The sequence below is a fragment of the Rhinatrema bivittatum genome, chromosome 3, assembly GCF_901001135.1.
Source record: "Rhinatrema bivittatum chromosome 3, aRhiBiv1.1, whole genome shotgun sequence".
In the NCBI taxonomy this organism is placed as follows: domain Eukaryota; kingdom Metazoa; phylum Chordata; class Amphibia; order Gymnophiona; family Rhinatrematidae; genus Rhinatrema; species Rhinatrema bivittatum.
Window position 1 is genome coordinate 15,645,148 of NC_042617.1, and position 18,347 is coordinate 15,663,494.

The window sequence follows — 18,347 nt, forward strand, 5'->3', positions numbered from 1 at the left end:
GGGAGTACCCTGCCTCATATCTACTGAAAAGGAAGCTTGTTCTCTGTGCACTCACTGCACACACACAGACACATTCCGTGCATTGCCAGGCAGGCAGTGAGGCAGTGGGCATTGTAAACAGAGTGAACACATTCTCCTTCAGTGGTTCAGTGCTGGGTGGGCAGCAGTTCCAGTGCTGGGAGTACCCTGCCTCATATCTACTTTAGTTCTATGTGCACTGCAGTGCACACAGACAGACACATTCCGTGCATTGCCAGGCAGGCAGTGAGGCAGTGGGCATTGTAAACAGAGTGAACATTGCCCTTCAGCGAGTCTGTTACATTTGCTATTTTTAAACAGACTTAAAAGCATTCTCCTTGAGTGGTTCAGTGCTGGGTGGGCAGCAGTTCCAGGGCTGGGAGTACCCTGCCTCATATCTACTGAAAAGGAAGCTTGTTCTCTGTGCACTCACTGCACACACACAGACACATTCCGTGCATTGCCAGGCAGGCAGTGAGGCAGTGGGCATTGTAAACAGAGTGAACACATTCTCCTTCAGTGGTTCAGTGCTGGGTGGGCAGCAGTTCCAGTGCTGGGAGTACCCTGCCTCATATCTACTTTAGTTCTATGTGCACTGCAGTGCACACAGACAGACACATTCCGTGCATTGCCAGGCAGGCAGTGAGGCAGTGGGCATTGTAAACAGAGTGAACATTGCCCTTCAGCGAGTCTGTTACATTTGCTATTTTTAAACAGACTTAAAAGCATTCTCCTTGAGTGGTTCAGTGCTGGGTGGGCACTGGGCAGCAGTTCCAGGGCTGGGAGTACCCTGCCTCATATCTACTGAAAAGGAAGCTTGTTCTCTGTGCACTCACTGCACACACACAGACACATTCCGTGCATTGCCAGGCAGGCAGTGAGGCAGTGGGCATTGTAAACAGAGTGAACACATTCTCCTTCAGTGGTTCAGTGCTGGGTGGGCAGCAGTTCCAGTGCTGGGAGTACCCTGCCTCATATCTACTTTAGTTCTATGTGCACTGCAGTGCACACAGACAGACACATTCCGTGCATTGCCAGGCAGGCAGTGAGGCAGTGGGCATTGTAAACAGAGTGAACATTGCCCTTCAGCGAGTCTGTTACATTTGCTATTTTTAAACAGACTTAAAAGCATTCTCCTTGAGTGGTTCAGTGCTGGGTGGGCACTGGGCAGCAGTTCCAGGGCTGGGAGTACCCTGCCTCATATCTACTGAAAAGGAAGCTTGTTCTCTGTGCACTCACTGCACACACACAGACACATTCCGTGCATTGCCAGGCAGGCAGTGAGGCAGTGGGCATTGTAAACAGAGTGAACACATTCTCCTTCAGTGGTTCAGTGCTGGGTGGGCAGCAGTTCCAGTGCTGGGAGTACCCTGCCTCATATCTACTTTAGTTCTATGTGCACTGCAGTGCACACAGACAGACACATTCCGTGCATTGCCAGGCAGGCAGTGAGGCAGTGGGCATTGTAAACAGAGTGAACATTGCCCTTCAGCGAGTCTGTTACATTTGCTATTTTTAAACAGACTTAAAAGCATTCTCCTTGAGTGGTTCAGTGCTGGGTGGGCACTGGGCAGCAGTTCCAGGGCTGGGAGTACCCTGCCTCATATCTACTTTAGTTCTATGTGCACTGCAGTGCACACAGACAGACACATTCCGTGCATTGCCAGGCAGACAGTGAGGCAGTGGGCATTGTAAACAGAGTGAACATTGCCCTTCAGCGAGTCTGTTACATTTGCTATTTTTAAACAGACTTAACCGCATTGTCCTTGAGTGGTTCAGTGCTGGGTGGGCAGCAGTTCCAGGGCTGGGAGTACCCTGCCTCATATCTACTGAAAAGGAAGCTTGTTCTCTGTGCACTCACTGCACACACACAGACAGACACATTCCGTGCATTGCCAGGCAGGCAGTGGGCATAAACAGAGTGAAGATTGGCCTTCAGCGAGTCTGTTCAATCTGCTATTTTTAAACAGACTTAACCGCATTGTCCTTGACTTGGTCCGTTCATTTTGTTATTTTAAACAGACTGAGCATTCTTCTTGAGTGGGTCTGTTAATTTAGTTATTTTAAACTGACCGAACATTATTATTGTGGGACAGTGGGCAGTGTTACCACTAGTACTCATTGACATTAAATCCATAATGTCAGGGAAAGGGAGATGCAAGCGACTTAGTGGGAATGGCAGCGGAGGCACCGCAAAAGACACCAGCGCAACACCACCAGTACAGGTAAAAAGGCAACTGTCGCAATCAAACGTCTTTGTAGGGGATGGCAGTTCCATGGCAAAAAAAAAGAAATCAGACCATGAAACTTTGCAATCGCCAGCACCTGTTTCTGGCACTGTAGTTTTGGAGGAGAGTGAAGAGGAGGCAGAGTCTAGCCAGACAAAAGTTACACACCCAAGAGCATCCAGGGGACAGAAGTGTCCTGCAAAACTTTGCGGTGACAAGGTAGCGCTGGCACTGTTAGCTTCTGATTCAGAAGAAGAATCTTCTTGGATGGGATTCTCATCAGAAACGGAAGATGTTATACCTGAGCAATCTTCGGTAGAATTGTCAGTTAGTCCTGTTTTAGCCTCCACCTCCAGAAATCTGCGGCAGGGGAGACATTCCACTGATATCGAGGAGGAGGAAGAGCTGTCAGAAGGGAGACAGAGGGTGACTGTTGCCCCCGCTGGCATTGCTTCGCCGGGTGCAGTGGGTGCACCACCCACACCCAGTAGTACCTCAACTCCAGTGCCACCATCCACCCCCAGGGCGGGAAAGAGAGGAGGATCACAAAAGAAATCTGCGATCTGGGCACATTTTAAAGTGACAGAAGACCCGCGTTATGCTCGGTGTAATTACTGTGCCAGGGATATTAGCAGAGGCAAGCAACTGGGACATCTGTCAAATTTTGGCATGGAGTATCATGTTAAGAGGCAACACCCAACAAGATTACTGCCATCTGGGGATGGTAGCATTTTCCGTCAGGGGACCCCTTCCCCTTCCAACCAGGGTGCAGTGGTAGGAAAGCAGCAGAGTCAGCCCACGCCCTCATACCCTTCTAGCAGTCAGGCGGCAGGCCAGAAACCCACTGACATGTGGGAGAAGCGACAATGCACCATGGAGGAAATGGGGTGGAGTGCGGTAACGCTATCCCGGGGTAGGAGGCAGGCAGCCGCAAAAGTAGTAACCAGGAGCATTGGGGAAATGATTGCCCTTGATGACCAGCCCCTGCAGTTAGTTGAGAATGTGGGTTTCAAACGTTTCTTGAAGGTCGTACTTCCAAATTACAAAGTCCCCTCCAGAACCACATTTAGTAGAAAGGTCATCCCCAGCCTGTACAAGCACTGTGTCAGTCGCGTGCAAGCACTGCTAGGTAAGGCAGACGGAAGAGTGCATTTCACCTGCGATATCTGGACCGCCATGAATGCTGCACACTCTTACCTCTCTCTGACAGCACACTGGTGGGACATGGCAGAGGCAGGGGCAGCCAGCAGCTCTATTACTGAACAAGCATCAGGGTGGAGGTGGGCTTTACTGAACACCCACCTGACGGACCATGCCCATACCGCTGGCAATATTCTAGCATGCATCAGAAAGATGCTGGCGAGCTGGAAAGTACACCAGCGAGACAGTAAAACGCGGGCAGGCTTTTTTGTCACAGACAACGGTGCAAACATGGTTAAGGCAATAAGCGATGGGCGGTTTAAGAACATCCGATGTTTTGCACACACTCTGCATCTGGTAGTGAAGTCAGGTTTGGGCTTGGAGTCCAAGGACAAGGAGACTGAATACCTGCGTAGGTTAATACAGAAGTGCAGGAACATAGCAGCACACTTCCACAGAAGTGTCAGGGCGGGGCAGGTTCTCCGAGAAAATCAGACTGCTTTGGATATGCCCCAGAAGCGTCTCATTCAAGACGTTCCCACCCGGTGGAATTCCACCTTTATGATGCTGGAGAGGTTATTGGAGCTGCAGACACCCCTTCATGAACTTTCTGGTACAATAGACATAGGTGTACAGAATCCCCTAGGGCATCACGATTGGTTAGTCATGAGTCAGCTGGTAAAAATCCTGCAGCCCTTCAAGGACGTCACGGAGGAGCTGAGTTCCAGAAGTTCCACCTTGGCTGACATCATCCCTATAGTGAAATTCCTGGATGACCATTTGGAAGGCATTAAACGGCAAGAGGGAATGACTGCTGAGGTGCTGCAGTGTGTGGACGTTTTGCAGCAGCAGGTGAAAGACAGATTAAGGCCTTTAACAGAGGACAGCACATACATGCTCGCCTCTGTCTGTGATCCCCGTGTGAAAGGTAAAATCGCCCTACAGACCAATTGTCTGTCATTTGTGAAGGAGCTGTTGTTAGCACAGGTCCGTGAACAGGAGCACCATAGGCGGAGACAGATTAGGCTTGAAGCACAGGTGCAAACAGCAGGCACGTCACAGAGTTGTGCTGCTGCTAGCCCTGGCAGGAGAAGGACTGTGTCAGTGACAGATACTATTACTAGTGCCTCCACCTCAACGTCAGAACGCCCAAGGCATGTTGGCCATAAAGATACATCAGTAGTGCAACAGGCGAGAGAGAAAGTAACTGGATTGAGTGACTCTCAGCCCTCCCAAGCACAGGAGGAGACAGCAGCAGAGCTGTCAGTGAAACGGTATCTCTCAGAGCCGATAGAGAATACGCAGACAGATCCGCTGGCATATTGGGCACACAAGTCCACTGTCTGGCCACACCTAGCCAAAGTGGCTGAAGGATATCTGTCATGTCCACCAACAAGTGTGCCCAGTGAACGTGTTTTTTCAATGACAGGGGATATCATGAGCCCTCACCGCTCAAGGCTTTCACCGGTCTTGATGGAAATGCTAGTGTTTTTGAAAGTAAACCTGCCAGTGCTTGGCTTTCCCGATTTTCCTTGTGAATGGCAAAATGAATAAAAGCTATTGAAAGGAGCCTTGCAGCAGTTCCAATTGCCTCCTATGCTCAAGATAATGTAAGCAGTAAGCACTGCAGCACATGTTCTTGACATGAATCGCTGTGTCTGACCGGCATCTACTGTGCAGCCCTAGTGTTCCCACAAGTGTTTTAACTCCGTTGCTGTTCCTGCCTGTACCTCCAGGCCTTGTGTCCCTAGCCGGGATTGACCTCTGTCCACCAATGATGTGCCTGTTCCTCCAGGCCTTGTGTTCCCACAAGTGTTTTAACTCCGTTGCTGTTCCTGCCTGTACTTGAGTGGGTCCGTTAATTTTGTTATTTTAAACAGACTGAGCATTGACCTTCAGAGTGGGTCTGTTGATATTGCTATTTTAAACAGACTGAGCATTGACCTTCAGAGTGGATCCGTTAATTTTCTTATTTTAAACAGACTGAGCTTTCTTCTTCAAGGCCGAAGTGGAGAAGGGTTCCATGTGAACAGCAGTTCAACATGGGTCAGCCGGTCCTAACAGATAGGCGAGCGCCGTTCGGAAGGGACGGGCGATGGCCTCCGTCGTCCTCGGCCGATCGAAAGGGAGTCGGGTTCAGATCCACGAACCCGGAGTGGTGGAGAATCGGCGCTGGGCTCTTCCCTCTTCACTCGCCGTTACTGAGGGAATCCTGGTCAGTTTCTTTTCCTATGCGACTTGTGTCCCTAGCTGGGATTGACCTCTGTCCTCCAATGATGTGCCTGTTCCTCCAGGCCTTGTGTTCCCACAAGTGTTTTAACTCCGTTGCTGTTCCTGCCTGTACCTCCAGCCATTGTGTTTCTACTGGTGTTTTAACTCCATTGCTGTGCCTGCCTGTCCCTCCAGGCCTTGTGTCCCTAGCCGGGATTGACCTCTGTCCACCAATGATGTGCCTGTTCCTCCAGGCCTTGTGTTCCCACAAGTGTTTTAACTCCGTTGCTGTTCCTGCCTGTACTTGAGTGGGTCCGTTAATTTTGTTCTTTTAAACAGACTGAGCATTGACCTTCAGAGTGGGTCCGTTAATTTTCTTATTTTAAACAGACTGAGCATATTCCTTGAGTGGGTCCGTTAATTTTGTTCTTTTAAACAGACTGAGCATTCTTCTTCAAGGCCGAAGTGGAGAAGGGTTCCATGTGAACAGCAGTTCAACATGGGTCAGCCGGTCCTAACAGATAGGCGAGCGCCGTTCGGAAGGGACGGGCGATGGCCTCCGTCGTCCTCGGCCGATCGAAAGGGAGTCGGGTTCAGATCCCCGAACCCGGAGTGGCGGAGATTCGGCGCTGGGCTCTTCCCTCTTCACTCGCCGTTACTGAGGGAATCCTGGTTAGTTTCTTTTCCTACGCTGCTTGTGTCCCTAGCTGGGATTGACATCTGTCCTCAAATGATGTGCCTGTTCATCCAGACCTTGTGTTCCCACGCGTATTCTTATTTCTGAGAGATTTTCCGATTCCTTTGTCATCAGCTAAAGTGCATAAGATGCGTTGATGAATAGTTTTGAAGATGACACATATGGCTTTATAGATGATACGGAAGTGGACGGGTAGCCAATGTAACTCTTTCAGAATGGGAGATATGTGGTCTCTCTTTCTTGCGCCTGTTAGTAATCGGGCTGCTGAATTTTGAACCATCTGTAGTGGTTTGGAATAGGATGAGGGCAGACCTAGCAATAGGGAACTGCAGTAGTCTAATTTCGCAAAAATGACTGCTTGGATGATCGTTCTGAAGTCTTGAGCATGGAAAAGAGGTCTTATCCTCTTCCAAACCTGGAGTTTATAGAAGCAGTCTTTGGTTGTTTTGTTGATATGTGCCTTGAAGTTTAGCCGGTTGTCTATTATCACTCCTAAGTCTGTAACTTGTGTGGTAGGTAGGTTGTTGGGAAGAGTAGTGTTGGAGATATTGTTTTCAGGAGAGATGAGTAGGATTTCTGTCTTGGATGAGTTTAAGATGAGGTGTAGGTTGTTTACTACTTGTTTGATTTTCTGGTGGCATGTTTCCCAGTAGTCAAGAGTTTTAGAGTATGTGTCTTTGATATGGATGATGATTTCAATATCATCTGCGTAAAGGAAGTACTTTAGATTGAGGTCGGTAAGAAGTTGGCAGAGAGGAAGAAGATAGATATTAAATAGGGTCGGAGATAATCAAGAACCTTGAGGGACTCCTATGACAGAGTCAAATCTTGAGGATTCCTTGTTTTGGAGTTTAACTTTGTAACCTCTGTTATCGAGAAACGTTTTGAACCAGGATCGGACGGTGCCGCTGATTCCTATGGACGAAAGCTGGTTTAGGAGGATGGCGTGGTTGACCGTGTCGAACGCTGCGGAAAGGTCTAACAAGATCAATAGGAAAGAGTTTCCTTTGTCGAGGCCCATTAAGATATAATATTATATCTTACAGTTGTGGTTTGGATCATATTCTTTAGGTCAAGACGGTTGTCTATAATTACTCCCAGGTCTCTCACATGGTTGTGGGTGAGAAGGTGTTTGTGATGGATCTGAGATGGGAGGTTTTCTTGCTTGTAGGAAATGAAGAGGAGTTTAGTTTTAGAGGCATTGAGGACCAGGTTTAGACTGTTGAGGAGATTAGTGGTGGCTTCGGCTTGTAAGCTGTTGTTCCAAAGTGCGATGGCTTTCTTAATAGATTCTGTTATGGGAATAAGAATCTGAACATCGTCTGCATAGATGTAGTGAATGAGGTTAAGACTACTTAACAGTTGGCAAAGGGGAAGGAGGAAACGGCGGGGGTAACGGCAAAGCTGCTGCCAGGGGGGGCTATAACACGCGCCGCCGGAGCGGCGGGCCACCTGCCCCCCCTGGGCCTTCCCAGCCGACACGGAGCCGGTTGCGGCGCTCCGCCGCGGAGGAAATGCGCCCTGCGGCCGTCCGGGAGGCGTTCCCCGCCCCCCCGCGAAAGGGGTGGGGGATGCGCCGAAAGCCCCCCCGGTCCCACCGAACCCGCCGCCGGGTTGAATCCTCCAGGCGGACTGCACGCACCCCACCCGTTTACCTCTTAACGGTTTCCCGCCCTTTTGAACTCGCTCTTGAAAGTTGTTTTCAACTTTCCCTTACGTACTTATTGATTTTACTGCTTTACTTAATTTTTTTTATTCCTGGACGGGGCCGGGGCCGTCCGGGAGGCGTTCTCCGCCCCCCCGCGAAAGGGGTGGGGGATGCGCCGAAACCACCCCCGGTCCCACCGAACCCGCCGGGTTCAATCCTCCAGGTGGACTGCACGCACCCCACCCGTTTAACTCTTAACGGTTTCCCGCCCTTTTGAACTCGCTCTTGAAAGTTGTTTTCAGCTTTCCCTTACGTACTTATTGATTTTATATATTTACTTAATTTTTTTATTCCTGGACGGGGCCGGGGCCGCGGACTGCACGCACCTCACCCGTTTAACTCTTAACGGTTTCCCGCCCTTTTGAACTCGCTCTTGAAAGTTGTTTTCAACTTTCCCTTACGTACTTATTGATTTTACTGCTTTACTTAATTTTTTTTATTCCTGGACGGGGCCGGGGCCGTCCAGGAGGCGTTCCCCGCCCCCCCGCGAAAGGGGTGGGGGATGCGCCGAAACCACCCCCGGTCCCACCGAACCCGCCGCCGGGTTGAATCCTCCAGGCGGACTGCACGCACCCCACCCGTTTACCTCTTAACGGTTTCCCGCCCTTTTGAACTTGCTCTTGAAAGTTGTTTTCAACTTTCCTTTACGTACTTATTGATTTTATATATTTACTTTATTTTTTTATTCCTGGACGGGGCCGGGGCCGTCCGGGAGGCGTTCCCCGCCCCCCCGCGAAAGGGGTGGGGGATGCGCCGAAACCACCCCCGGTCCCACCGAACCCGCCGGGTTCAATCCTCCAGGCGGACTGCACGCACCCCACCCGTTTACCTCTTAACGGTTTCCCGCCCTTTTGAACTTGCTCTTGAAAGTTGTTTTCAACTTTCCTTTACGTACTTATTGATTTATATATTTACTTTATTTTTTTATTCCTGGACGGGGCCGGGGCCGTCCAGGAGGCGTTCCCCGCCCCCCCGCGAAAGGGGTGGGGGATGCGCCGAAACCACCCCCGGTCCCACCGAACCCGCCGGGTTGAATCCTCCAGGCGGACTGCACGCACCCCACCCGTTTACCTCTTAACGGTTTCCCGCCCTTTTGAACTCGCTCTTGAAAGTTGTTTTCAACTTTCCCTTACGTACTTATTGATTTTATTTATTTATTTTATTTATTTATACCGGCATTGCATCCGCTGTAGGCTTCCCTGGTCGGTCTTGTGCATTTGAATAAACGGAGAGGAATTTGTAGGTCGATAATGGTGTGTTGGTGAATGATTTTTTATATCAAGATGATGGATTTGTAAATGACTCTGAACTGAATTGGTAACCAGTGGAGGTCTTTTAGGACTGGGGAAATGTGGCCTCCTTTCCTAGTGTTTGTTAGTAGACGGGCTGCTGCGTTTTCAACCATTTGGAGTGGTTCGTGTATGAGGAAGGGAGTCCAAGTAATGTAGAGTTGCAGTAGTAGAAAATGAGGGCTTGGAGGATGGTTCTGAAGTGTTTGGCGTGGAAGAGTGGTCTTATCCTTTTTTAAACTTGCAGTTTATAGAAGCAGTCTTTGGTGGTTTTATTGGGGGGCCACTACCGGCCTAACACCGTCCGCCGGCTGATCCTCCATCAGAAGGACTTGGGCCCCCGAGCGGCGCTGGGGAGCCGGTCTTCTGTATGCCACATTTCCCGCGCCCGCCGGACAGGCGGGGATTCGGCGCTGGGCTCTTCCCTCTTCACTCACCGTTACTGAGGGAATCCTGGTTAGTTTATTTTCCTCCACAGCTTGTGTCCCTAGGTGGTCCCTGCGGGTCGGTACGGCAAGAGCGGTATTCAAACAGCAAGCACTGGGGTATGAAAATACAGACCCCTGTGTACTTACTTGGTAGAGGTTTTGCTAGGAGTAAGAATTTGTTGAGGATAATGTCAGTTTCTTAATAAGATCTCATGCTTTGACTGTTGAGGAGATTAGTGATGGCTTGTAAGCTGTTGTTCCAAAGTGCGATGGCTTTGTTAATAGATTCTGTTATGGGAATAAGAATCTGAACATCGTCAGCATAGATGTAGTGAATGAGGTTAAGACTAGTTAACAGTTGGCAAAGGGGAAGGAGGAAACGGCCGGGGAAACGGCGAAGCTGCTGCCGGGGGGGGGGGGGGCAATAACACGCGCCGGAGCCGGTATTTACCCTTAGATGGAGTTTACCACCCACTTTGGCCTGCATTCCCAAACAAACAGACTACGAGAAAACCCGGTCCCGGCGCGCCGGGGGCCGCTACCGGCCTAACACCGTCCGCGGGCTGAGGCTTGATGAGAAGGACTTGGGCCCCCGAGCGGCGCCAGAGAGGCGATCTTCCGTACGCCACATTTCCCGCGCCCGCCGGACGAGCGGGGATTCGGCGCTGGGCTCTTCCCTCTTCACTCGCCGTTACGGAGGGAATCCTGGTTAGTTTCTTTTCCTCCGCGGCTTGTGTCCATAGGTGGGATTGACCTCTGTCCTAGAATGATGTGCCTCTTCATCCAGGCCTAGTGTTCCTACTGGTGTTTTAAGTCCATTGCTGTGCCTGCCTGTTCATCCAGACCTTGTGTTCCCACACGTATTATTATTTCTGAGAGATCTTCCAATTCCTTTGTCATTTTCTGAAGTGCATAAGTAGGGTAGCTAAATGAGGAGAATATTGGAGGGGCGAAGTTCCATATTCAAAGCTGAGTAGCTGTACTTATCTAGTGAAAGTTTGAAGGATCAGGGAAGGCTTGTAAGAATAGCCAAGTTTGTTAATAGATTCTGTTATGGGAATAAGAATCTGAACATCGTCTGCATAGATGTAGTGAATGAGGTTAAGACAAGCTAACAGTTGCCAAAGGGGAAGGAGGAAACGCCGGGAGGGGGGGCTATAACACGCGCCGCCAGAGCAGCGGGCCACCTGCCCCCCCTGGGCCTTCCCAGCCGACCCGTTGCCGGTCGCGGCGCACCGCCGCGGAGGAAATGCGCCCTGCGGGGCCCGGGGCCGTCCGGGAGGCGTTCCCCGCCCCTCCCCCACCCCCCGCGAAAGGGGTGGGGGTGGGGGATCCGCCGAAACCCCGGTCCGACCGAACCCGCCGGGTTGAATCCTGCGGGCGGACTGCACGGACCCCACCCATTTACCTCTTTACAATTTCACGCCCTCTTGAACTCCCTCTTCAAAGTTGTTTTCAACTTTCCCTTGCGGTACTTACTTATTTATTTTATTTAAGGTTTTTTTATACCGGCATTCATGAAATCGTTCACATGATGTCGCTTTACAGAAAACAGGGGTGCAAAGAAAACAACCTATAACATAAATACACGTGGTGAAGAGATGCAGTTACAATTAACTGGGGCTATGAACTGGGAGTGTAAGAAATAAAGAGGGATAGAGGAGGTTAATTATATACATGTGTAGAATATAAAAATATACAAGAGTACATTACAAATATGGCGTCCAATATATACAGCTTCTGAGCTGAGAATTTATTGATGGTGTGTGTTAGGTGCAGTTCGGGAAGGCTTGCCTGAAAAGCCATGTCTTGAGTCTTTTCCGAAAGGTTAGGAGGCAAGGTTCATTTCTGAGATCTGGGGGGATGGAGTTCCATAACGGTGGACCTGCTGTGGAAAGGGCTCAATCTCTAAAGGTGCTGTGATAAGTGGTTTTGGAGGGTGGAACAAGGAGGCATCCTCTGTAGGCTTCCCTGGTCGGTCTTGTGCATTTGTATAAACGGAGAGGAATTTGTAGGTCGATTATGGTGTGTTGGTGAAAGATTTTGTATATCAAGGTGATGGATTTGTAAATGACTCTGAACTGAATTGGTAACCAGTGGAGGTCTTTTAGGACTGGGGAAATGTGGTCTCTTTTCCTAGTGTTTGTTAGTAGACGGGCTGCTGCGTTTTCAACCATTTGGAGTGGTTTTGTGTATGAGGAAGGGAGTCCAAGAAATGTAGAGTTGCAGTAGTCTAATTTGGAGAAAATGAGGGCTTGGAGGATCCTGGTTAGTGTCTTTTCCTCCGCGGCTTGTGTCCCTAGCTGTGATTGAACTCTGTCCTCGAATGATGTGCCTCTTCATCCAGGCCTTGTGTCCCTAGCTGGGATCGACCTCTGTGCTCGACTGCTGCGCCTCTTCATCCCGGCCTTGTGTTCCCACAAGTGTTTTAACTCCGTTGCTGTGCCCGTTCCTGCAGGCCTTGTGTTCCTCTGGGGATAGGGAAATACATACAGTAACTGAGTGTAAGCAAGTATGATTTGCATTGAATACAAGAATGTCAGTATATAAAAATGACAAATAAATATAAAAATAAATGAAGTGCTATAAACTTTTTAAAAAAAGAATATAAATCCATAAAAAAAAATTGTACTATCCGAGTATCAGTGTTCATCCATGTTCCTACTGGTGTTTTAACTCCATTGCTGTGCCTGCCTGTTCATCCAGGCCTTGTGTTCCCACAGGTGTTTTAACTCAGTGGCGGTGCCTGTTCATCCAGGCCTTGTGTTCCTCTGGGGATAGGGAAATACCTACAGTACCTGAGTGTAATCAAGTCTGACGTGCTAGAAACGTTTTCGAATAAGAATATAAATACATTAAAAAAACACATAATTACTATCCGAGTATCCGTGTTCATCCAGGCCTTGTGTTCCCACAGGTGTTTTAACTCAGTGGCGGTGCCTGTTCATCCAGGCCTTGTGTTCCTCTGGGGATAGGGAAATACCTACAGTACCTGAGTGTAATCAAGTATGACGTGCTAGAAACGTTTTCGAATAAGAATATAAATACATTAAAAAAACACATAATTACTATCCGAGTATCCGTGTTCATCCAGGCCTTGTGTTCCCACAGGTGTTTTAACTCAGTTGCTGTGCCCATTCTTCCGGGCCTTGTGTTCCCACAGGTGTTTTAACTCAGTGGCTGTGCCTGTTCATCCAGGCCTTGTGTTCCCACAAGTGTTTTAACCTGGTTGCTGTGCCTGTTCATGCAGGCCTTGTGTCCCTAGCTGGAATTGACCTCTGTCCTCGAATGATGTACCTGTTCATCCAGGCCTTGTGTTCCCACACGTATTCTTATTTGTGAGAGATCCTAGGCTCCAATTCCTTTGTCATCAGCTGAAGTGCGTAAGTACAGTCTGAATTCACTAGACGCCAACGGAATTCACTAGACGCCAACGATATTCACTGGACGCCAATGTAAACACCGGGTACACACAACTCTAGGGGTGGACCCGTTCCAGGGAGTCCTTCCCTGAACAAGCATGAGGGTGGAGGTGGGCTTTACTGCACACCCACCTGACGGACCATGCCCATACCGCTGCCAATATTCTAGCATGCATCAGAAAGATGCTGGCGAGCTACCAGTGTTTTAACCTAGTTCCTGTGCCTGTTCATGCAGGCCTTGTGTCCCTAGCTGGGATTGACCTCTGTCCTCGAATGAAGTGCCTGTTCATCCAGGCCTTGTGTTCCTACTGCTGTTTTAACTCCATTGCTGTGCCTGCCTGTTCATCCAGACCTTGTATTCCCACACGTATTCTTATTTCTGAGAGATCCTCCAATTCCTTTGTCATCTGCTGAAGTGCGTAAGTACCGTCTGAATTCACTAGACGCCAACGGAATTCACTAGACGCCAACGATATTCACTGGATGCCAATGTAAACACCGGGTACACACAACTCTAGGGGTGGACCCTTTCCAGGGAGTACTTCCCTGCACAAAGGAAAGGGAACTCTCTCCTGGGCCAATTGATAAGAAAACCACAATTCTGCAGCCAAAAATAGGCTGGAAATCCTTCCCCCATTGACTTTAATGGGCGACATATGTACATATACCCAACTCATTAGATTTTTTTTATGTCCATATTGGCCGCAAGTGGGACCCACTTTCGGACATAAGAAATATGAACATAAAATTTTGCTCTGCACATCCCTATTAACAACATTGTATCTCAAAGAAGCCTGGATTAGTTGGAAAGTTTTCTTTTACTGGTTATGAGCTAGATAGGTATATGTGGAAGATTTTCAACAAAATAACATGCAAAATTGGCTGTTTTTGTGTGATATTTTGTTCAAAACCACATAGCAAATTCCAAACAACCAGTATAACCCAACATTAACTTTATCATATTTTTATAATTTACTTTTAAATAGCAGTTTTTACCATTTTTATTACAAACATGTTTTATATTTGAAAAAGCATCAATAATTTATCTTTCATTAAATGCACTTATAATAAGAAATACACATTTTATATTCAATATAAAAAATTACACAACTCGAAAAAAAAACAAAAACAAAGTCTTGTGGGGGTCAGGAGGGTCTCCCAAGACTTGCCAAAAGTCCCTGGTGGTCCAGCGGGGGTCCGGGAATGATCTCCTGCACTCGGGCTATCGGCGCCATTTTGAATACCAGCAGTCATCGGCGTGAGTGCAGTAGATGGCTCCTGGACCCCTGCTGGACCACCAGGGAGTTTTGGCAAGTCTTGGGTGGGGGTTTTGTTTAAATTCGCTCCTTTAGACGGCTGAATAATTCAGTGAAGATTCGTTGTATTCAAGGGAATATGGCCCTATACGTTGCGCATTGCCAGTACGTTTCAAACGAATGCATACCCCTACCACAGCCCTCATAGTGACAAATGGCAAGGTGTCCACAGCCTTCTTTAAACCATTATGAGTTATAACTTATAGAGGGAAGGAGAAGACAATGGCACAATGAATAGGTTTGAGTTCTTGTGAAGCTTGACAAAAGTTGAGCATACAATGATGATAGCATCTCTCTCATTAGGACCTGCTAAATGATGCAGAAGTTTGCAGAAGAAAAATGGAAGCAGCCTCGGCACTTATAGATGGACTGAGTGGAGAGAAAGTCAGATGGACTGAGCAAAGTAAAGCATTTAAAGATCAGATTAACCGGTAAGAGGTATAAGTCACAAATGTTAAACTAGGATCCATGTGTTGAAACCAAGTTTGCTTCTCAAAATGCCCATAAGAGTACAAACGAAAATGTATAACATCATAGAAACATAGACATGATGGCAGAAAAAGACCAAACTGCCCATCCAGTCTGCCCAGCAAGCTCCCATACTTATATTCCCATACTTATCTGTTTCACCAACCACCAAGTTCAGGGCCCTTGTTGGTAACTGTTTGATTCGAATTTCCTGCCACCCCCTGCCGTTGATGCAGAAAGTAATGTTGGAATTGCATCAAAGATGAGCATAAGGCTTAATGATTAAAGGTAGTAACCACCGAATCAAGCAAGTTACCCCGATGCTTGTTTACCCAGTCTGCACATATCAATGCCTTGTTGGATGTTGTCTAAATGAAAATCCTCTTTTCCATATTTCTCCCTGCTGTTGAAGCAGAGAGCAATGCTGTATATGCATTCAAAGTGAAGTATCAGGCTTAATTGGTTTAGGGTAGTAACCAATGCAATAAGCAAGCTACCCTCATGCTTATTTGTTTACACAGACTGTGTAGTTCAGTCCTTGTTGGTTGTTGTCTGAATGCAAATCCTCTTATCCACATTTCCCCCTGCCATTGATACAGAGAGCAATGTTGGAGTTGCATTAACCGTGTGAAGGCTTATTGAGTAGGGGTAATAGTCACCAGGTAGTAGCCTTCACCATTTCAGCAAGCCACCCCCATGGCTCTTCTCCCATCCTCCAGCCTTTATGGATCCACAGGGTTTATCCCATGTCCCTTTGAATTCCTTCACAGTTCTGGTCTTCACCACTTCCTCCGGAAGGGCATTCCAGGCATCCACCACCCTCTCCATGAAGAAATACTTCCTGACATGTATCTGGGTGTGGAAATCTATTAATTATTTATCAGATAGGAGGACAAGAATTGGAAACTACTAAAGAGGAAACAGATCTAGGACTCATTATGGCAGATAGCTTAAAAGTTGCAAATCAGAATAATAAAGCAGTAGGAAAAGCTAACAGTATGCTCAGTGCATAAGGAGAGGTATCACTAATAGGAAAAATGAGGTAACTAGTGAAACCCCACTATGACTACTGTGTTCATTTCTGAAGGGCTGAATGCCATACCTTCCTAAGAATGTTGAAAGGATGGAAGCAGTTCAGAGAAAGCTATGCACAAACCCTACACAGACAGACTTAAGGAGCTGGAAGAAAGAAGGGAAAGGGAAAATATGACTTTAGCATTCAAATATTTAGTACAATAAAGAGACAGTCTCTGTTAAAAAAAATTCAAGAATAAGGGGGAGAGGGGTGTCATAGTATAAAGTTAGAAGAAATGTGAAACATTCCCTTACTTAGAAAATAAACTACTAGCAGAGGTAGCTGTAACCAAAACTATCGCAGAATTTAAACTTGCTTGGAACAGAGACAGAGGTAAAAGCATGGGTAGAGTAAAAACAAATTAGGAGCTTGAATGTTAAACTAGGTATATAAATGTATATACCCGTCTAATTGGAGTGATACAGAACCAACAGGAGATGGCAAAGTTGATTTACACAGAGTAACAGTATTGCTTTCTCAGGCTACCTAGATAAAGGAGGCATGATCTAGCAACATGGAGCATTCTTCAGATGAGTCTCCAAATCTTATGTACAAGAACATGTGTTTTCCAAGAAATGACTGTTAGATTGGCTAGTTCTCAAAAAATGTATAGTATTGAAGCAGGAGGCTGCCCAAAGATACAAATGCAACTAAACCACCCTAGGATATGATACCTGCTCCAGCGTCTCCGATCCAGCGTCTCCCATCGTGCGAGGCCTGCGCAGCCGGCGCCGAGACCCACCGGGGTAAGGCCCTGATTCGCACCCTTGCCCCCGGCAGCCCCCAGCGCCGGCCACGAGGCGCAGAGCCGCGAACCGAGGCGCCACCCACAGCCCTCCTCCGGGCCGTGAAGCGGCCAATCCGTACCCGCACAAGCCGCCAATAGCAGCAGGGCCGGGAGCCCTTTAAATCGACCGCGGCGCCGCGAAACTCCCTCTTACCTGCTCCAGCGTCTCCGATCCAGCGTCTCCCATCGTGCGAGGCCTGCGCAGCCGGCGCCGAGACCCACCGGGGTAAGGCCCTGATTCGCACCCTTGCCCCCGGCAGCCCCCAGCGCCGGCCACGAGGCGCAGAGCCGCGAACCGAGGCGCCACCCACAGCCCTCCTCCGGGCCGTGAAGCGGCCAATCCGTACCCGCACAAGCCGCCAATAGCAGCAGGGCCAGGAGCCCTTTAAATCGACCGCGGCGCCGCGAAACTCCCTCTTACCTGCTCCAGCGTCTCCGATCCAGCGTCTCCCATCGTGCGAGGCCTGCGCAGCCGGCGCCGAGACCCATCGGGGTAAGGCCCTGATTCGCACCCTTGCCCCCGGCAGCCCCCAGCGCCGGCCACGAGGCGCAGAGCCGCGAACCGAGGCACCACCCACAGCCCTCCTCCGGGCCGTGAAGCGGCCAATCCGTACCCGCACAAGCCGCCAATAGCAGCAGGGCCAGGAGCCCTTTAAATTGACCGCGGCGCCGCGAAACTCCCTCTTACCTGCTCCAGCGTCTCCGATCCAGCGTCTCCCATCGTGCGAGGCCTGCGCAGCCGGCGCCGAGACCCACCGGGGTAAGGCCCTGATTCGCACCCTTGCCCCCGGCAGCCCCCAGCGCCGGCCACGAGGCGCAGAGCCGCGAACCGAGGCGCCACCCACAGCCCTCCTCCGGGCCGTGAAGCGGCCAATCCGTACCCGCACAAGCCGCCAATAGCAGCAGGGCCAGGAGCCCTTTAAATCGACCACAGCGCCTAGGCGTCGCACGCCGCGCGTCGCACGTCTAAGGAGCACGACAAAGGGGCCAGCCCCTTTGTCTCGCCCCTTCGTTGCAGCCCCGAGGAGCCCCGTTCTCCACCCAGGGAAGCCCAACAAACAAACAAAGGCCTCTTGCAGACGACACCACCCACCTGCGAACAACTACAGCTACGTGAAACTCCACCAATCTACAACCACATCTTGAAGCCTAGGCTCAATGAGGACCTTTTACATTCTGTTCAAATAGCTCTGTTCAAATAGCCCTGAGACCAACGCAACCATCCAGCGCTCTTCCTTCCACTCCAGCAATCATCCAGCGCTCACCCTTCCACCCAGTGCTCATCCTTCCACTCCAGCAATCATCTAGCGCTCTTCCTTCCACTCCAGCAATCATCTAGCGCTCACCCTTCCACCCAGTGCTCATCCTTCCACTCCAGCAATCATCTAGCGCTCACCCTTCCACCCAGTGCTCATCCTTCCACTCCAGCAATCATCTAGCGCTCATCCTTCCACTCCAGCAATCATCCAGCGCTCTTCCTTCCACTCCAGCAATCATCCAGCGCTCATCCTTCCACTCCAGCAATCATCTAGCGCTCACCCTTCCACCCAGTGCTCATCC

General features: G+C 49.3%; 1 protein-coding gene across 1 annotated transcript in view; it reads left to right on the plus strand.

The window, feature by feature from the left end:
* The window catches only part of DNAH8 (dynein axonemal heavy chain 8), a 1,926,251-nt gene that overhangs the window by 1,546,252 nt on the left and 361,652 nt on the right, over positions 1 to 18,347 (plus strand). Inside the window, 1 exon segment of the mRNA XM_029592920.1 lies at positions 14,761 to 14,888. Coding sequence (XP_029448780.1) covers positions 14,761 to 14,888 — 128 coding nt within the window.